The 5,498-nt window shown below is 39.9% G+C and overlaps 1 protein-coding gene across 1 annotated transcript; it reads right to left on the bottom strand.

Annotated features, from left to right (window-relative positions):
* Positions 1–797: 797 nt before the first annotated feature.
* LOC141611342 (putative late blight resistance protein homolog R1B-16) lies at positions 798–5,276 on the bottom strand. The gene is made up of 2 exons (XM_074429864.1): positions 3,754–5,276; positions 798–2,160 (listed from the first exon to the last, which is right to left on the bottom strand). The coding sequence occupies exons 1-2, from the start codon at positions 5,196–5,198 to the stop codon at positions 1,044–1,046; spliced, it is 2,562 nt and encodes an 853-aa protein (XP_074285965.1). The 5' UTR covers positions 5,199–5,276; the 3' UTR covers positions 798–1,043.
* Between the last annotated feature and the right edge of the window lie 222 nt (positions 5,277–5,498).

Raw genomic sequence — 5,498 nt, forward strand, 5'->3', positions numbered from 1 at the left:
AAATGAGTCACAACTCACAACATTACTCACAGGAACTATATCTTCGTAAAATACTGTATAAAAACCTTAGCCCAATCTGATTCATCAGTCTTTATTGATTTATCAGAGGCTTTAAATATAATTCAAAACTAAGTACGCCAATCTTATACTCCTAATTAATGCATTGTTACGTTAATGCATTCGAGTTCGAGTAAGTCAGAATTGTAAAAGGGTGGTCTTCCTCCTAATTTGTTACTGCAACCAACCATAAATGCCGAATATCTACATATTTGAAATGTTTTCTTTGAGTATTTTGGGGACAGGGGATGCCAGAATAGGATAGCCGGAGAAGGAGATGGTGGTCGCGCCGGATGGTTTGCAGAGGGTGAGTTGCAGGAGGTAAAGGAAGGGAGTTCAAAAATAATCAGCTGGGTGAGGGAGGAAAAAAATGACAAGGGTAAACTCGTAAAAGACTTATATAAAAGAGTAAAATGCATATGTGAAAAAGTACATCCCTATTTTTTTGGATGTGTCTATTATCAATTTTCTACATTTTCATTTTCAGCGGTTTTTCCCTTGTACAAATGTAGATGGGTAATCTACTAATCTCATCCTCGTGCATTTTGAAAGTGAAAATATTCTATTGATTATGCATTTCATTCGCTTCATCCTGGGAATATGACTATATGAGTGACGGCCAGGTGAGTTATGGTTGAAGGATGGATATAAATGCAAATGATACAAGAGTAAATGAAACAGCATGTGACTATTGTATATTGCGATAAAACAATGGTCAAAATTTACAATGCAAAAAAATATAATTAATTCCGAAATAATTTGAAAATCTGTTGACATGATCCACTTATGTCAAAGGGAAGCACTCAAGTCATACAATAAGGGGAAAAATGACAGATACCAATGGAACCCTTACAGCAATATATAATACTCGTAAACCAGAATCGCACCAAGTTCCTGCTTGGAATCCTTCAACTCCTCAGTTTGATTGTAATGTTTGTTTCTTTAATGTTACTGATTCCTTCAGAAAACGGGTAACAGGGAGTTACCTACTCACTAAGCTCTTCATCATCGCTAAGGTCGAGCACAGTAGGATGTATTATGGCCTCGAACTTCATGTTCCCTCCATCAATCTGATTCCTCTTGATCTTGAGAACCGACTTCACGAGAGAGGTATCACACCAGTGTGCTTCAATTCCCATTAACTCTCCTAGGTATCCGAATTCCTCCGGAATTTTACCAAGCGACCTGCATCTACGCACAACTAATCGCTCTAGCCTAGGAAAGTTATCATCTGATGCTTCCCACGCTTTGATATTAAGCCCCTCCATTCTCAAGTACTTTAAATTTTTGAAGGTCCCGGTTGTGCTCCATTGTTCCCCTTCAAAGGCTCTGAACAGTAACTTGAGTATCTCCAGCCGAGGCAGCAAAGCAACAATCTTTTCTATTTCCAACCAGGGTAACTGAAATCTAGAAAGTGTCAGTTTGTAAAGGTTCGAGGGAAAGCTAATCTTGCCACAAAATGGATTCATGCTTTGATAGAACACTCTCAAAGATTCAAGGTGGCAAAAGCGATCAAAAATAAACCAGTCATATGGCGTTTCCAATATTATGCATCTTAGCTTTCGAAGATTTGGTAACATCACAACCATGTTATCAGCAGAATAACTCCCTGAAAGAACTGGGGTAGACAAGCTTTGAAGACTACTTAAGGAGTTGCCGTTACTTGGATGGAAACCAATACGTGCACGTTTATTCACCAGGAGATCTCTTAATTTGCTCAGACTAAAAATTGTGTCAGGAACGTCAACTTCACCGCGGGTTCCTCTCACAATGAGTGTTTCAAGGTTCAAGAGACGACTAACTGATGATGGGATACTTTCTATAAAACCCCTTAGGGACAAGTATCTCAACAATGTCAGTTCTCCTACACTTGCAGAAAAGCTTCCGTCCATTTCATGTTTTTCCAAATCCAGCAAAGTAAGTGATTTGAAATCCTTAAACACAAACTCGAATTTTTTGAATGGTCCAGGTAATCCCGAAGAGCAAATCAAGGAACGCGGTTTTACCAGGGTTAATCCTTTAAATATGTATGTCACGGATGGATTGTAAGTTTGGCGAAAGCATACGCGGCCATGCTGTTGACAACTCGCAGGCTGATCCAACCTGGAATGTAAAACACACCAGCAATGCAAGACTATAAACAGTATAAAGTCTGGCTTGAGCACTCCGGCTTATTTTCATTTTGTCAGAGGGTAACAATCGAGTATATATATTCACTATAGTTGTTCATGGGTCATTCCGCCCATTAGGCCCGTCCCGTCCAGCCCGCTTAATACGTGGGTTTGGACAAGTATTTTTTACACGAAAAATTAAGAGGGCGGGACAAGCCCAGCCTGCCAAGTTAAATGGGCCGGTATGAACAACAAGAAAATCCCGTGGGCCGGCCCATTAGGCTCGTTTACTATTTAAATCCTCTACTTTTACCCTTAAAAAAAGACATTTTCAAAGAAGATTGTATCAGTTTTATAGGAACATGGAACACTAAAATAATACGTAAACTATAAAGGTTAAAATATAACGATATTTATATATTGAGTACCTTTACATATTTTAATTAATAAAACATCTAAATTGAACTTTCGTGTTACGGCCCACTAGCCCATGGGCCGCCCGACTTTTGACTAAAGGGCGGACAGGGATAATTGGTCCATAATTAAAGCCCCGGCCTGCCCACTAAGGTATTAAAGGGCAACTTTTTCCTTCACAACCGGCCCATATCCGGCTCAAGCCCACATTTGAACAACTCTAATATTCACTATTGTGATTTTTGAGCACTCTGGCTTATTTTCATTTTGTCATAGCCATGGACTAGCTAATTAATATCAATCTCATATTTGAGGATAAACTATAGTGGCTTTGTGATTGTTGAGAAATTTCCTAAAAGTAGCGAAGTTTTTTCCAAAATGGTGCTCAATCACGAACAAATTAACAAAACGGGTTGAGTTTAAAAGTATTTACCCAAAATGGGTCCACGTCATTACCGAACCTATGCACGGATTCAAGTCGCCCTCCGCGTCAGCGACCATATCCAAGGTGTTAGTTAATAGGAACCCAACCCTTGGCTTTGTGACTTTTAAGTCAAGCCGCTTAGCCGGGTAGCGTTTTGAACTCAGGTCGTCGTCCCCCTGAGCGACTTAGGGCTCTTCATTCTTCTGCTAACTACACATTTCTTCTCCATTTTCTGAAACAATTTTTCGTCTATCCCTCCCTTTGCCAAGCAAAAATTCATCATCAAGAACAATAAATTGTTGTTTAATCAAACCAATTGACGGATTTAGGGTGGTTTTTGAGGTAAAACCAAGTATGGACGAGTTAGGGTTTCAAATTGGTTGTTTTAATTGGGAATGAACGATGAGGGAGAAGGGGGTTTTGTTGAATATTGGCTGCAAAACAAGTCGCTCTCCCGCTGAGAGATTTGACTTGAAGTCGTCTTCCCGGTGAGCGGCTTGACTTCTTACCCTAGCTTCGCCTTATCCGATCCTACGTGGACCCATTTTCGGTAAATACTTTGAAAGTTAACCCAATTCGTTAATTTCTTTGTTAGAAAACCCCATTTTGGAAAAAAAAATTCAAAAGTAGCTATTGTATTTTTCGTACCCAGTCTACTCTGGTTCCAGTGATATTCCGAGTGTGGCTTGTAAAGTGAGTTGGGGAGACCTGTAAAGCAATGAAAATGTAGAAATAACTAGCTCATACCTGTTCATTGCGAACAGAAACTTCTCCGCTTTTCCTTTTTGTATGCAAAAATCTAGCAGCAAATCGTGGATCCTGCAGGTCTGAATTCGATGATTAGAACCTCTTTTTGCAACCATTAACAAACTTCTGTCCACTAGGTCGCACAAGTACTTCTCTGCAGCGCTTTCCAAGCTTTCCTGCTCATAAGAAGTCTTTACGAATCTTTCTGCAAGCCATAGTTGTATCAGTTTCGACCTAGGGATTTCTGTACCTTTAGAGAATGTTGCGCAATATAGAAAGCATTGTTTCATGCCAACTGATAGATGTCTGTAACTCAGTTCTAGCGTACTAGTACCAGCATTTAAGAGGTGATCATCCAGACTCCTTTCAATTGCCTTCCAACTATCTTCCGTCTCATTTTTATTTTTAAGAACACCAGCTATCATAACAATTGAAAGTGACAGCCCTCCACATTTCTCTGCGATTCCTTTCCCGACTTCACACAATCTTTTAGGATAACTCCTCGTCCCAAATACTTTCTTCTGCAATAGATGCCAACTTTTGTCTGCAGTTAAGAGGTTGAGTTTTAGAACATTTCTATCACCACAAATTTTCTCTCCAACGATGCTGTACCTGCTTGTTATTAGTATTCTACTTCCATTGTGGCTAGGTGGAAAACATATCCGAAGAGCATCCCAAGCATCAACATCCCATACATCATCTAAGACTATGAGATAGTTCTTTTTTTGAAGTAGACACTGCTTCAAGAGCTTAGCTAAATCTTCCAGCCCCATGACATTGGTTTCACTTCTGGGACGCTCACTAATCTGACCTACGATGTATTGGAGAAGCTCTTTCCTTTGAAACTCTTGTCCAACATAACACCAAGCATGAGCATTGAAGGACTTGGCACAATCTTTGTATAGACGCATGGCTAGGGTTGTCTTGCCTAAACCAGGCATACCAACTATCGATATTTTCTGCAAATTCCGTGACCCTGTGGTAAGTTGTGTCCTCAGTCTATCTTCCTCCTCAAAACTGACTTCATCTCTGGAATGCTCTGTCGCGTGGCCTTTTTCCATTTGGTTATCAGCATGTGAACTTGAGCCCTCAAGTTCAGTCTTGCATGTGTCCATGCTGGAAATTTTTGGCAAATTTTCTTTAATAAGCTTGACCTCTTGTGAGACATAAAAAACTCGTAATTTATTATACCAAGTAGGAAACTCCTCAAATGTGTGTATCATATTGTCCACTTTACGACCTAGTTTCATAGTCTGAGTCCATAGCTGCGTGACTTCCTCTGGTATGTCGCGCCACATTGTATAAGGTTGAAGAAAAGAAAAACAAATAGATAAATCATCATGGAGTACTCCAATTTGATCTGAATTATGAATATCTCTTTCTTTGAACTCTGTCAGATGCACTAGCATATCAAAGAACTCTAATTCGGACATGGGCAGCTCCATGCTTGGAAACTTAATATATTCATCATAAGTGCGTGTGAGCGCTGCAATGAAGCCCTCGACTCCTTCCTTCAGACACCGTATCATCTATGATCAACCGTATGTGTTAGAATGTGACAATGAAGTCTTATTTTGTAGCTGTAATTCTGTAAATCTACTAAATGTAAAAAGTAAGACTGTCCCAATTGAAAGGGTATAAAAAGAACAGTAGGTCTCCCTTTTGACGGGTCGGATATTGCGACGGGTATTATGTGAGTGGAAATGGGTAGAGAGGACAAGGTGGGCACCCACCCCATGTGCTCC

This window comes from Silene latifolia, chromosome 11 (genome assembly GCF_048544455.1).
Source record: "Silene latifolia isolate original U9 population chromosome 11, ASM4854445v1, whole genome shotgun sequence".
Classification (NCBI taxonomy): domain Eukaryota; kingdom Viridiplantae; phylum Streptophyta; class Magnoliopsida; order Caryophyllales; family Caryophyllaceae; genus Silene; species Silene latifolia.

Bases quoted from the DNA above. Each gene is read 5' to 3' on its own strand.
- LOC141611342 (XM_074429864.1), bottom strand. From the start codon at position 5,198: ATGGAGCTGCCCATGTCCGAATTAGAGTTCTTTGATATGCTAGTGCAT. The intron at 2,161-3,753 runs GTATGAGCTAGT...TTTACATTCCAG, and splicing joins TTTCTGTTCGCAATGAACAG to GTTGGATCAGCCTGCGAGTT.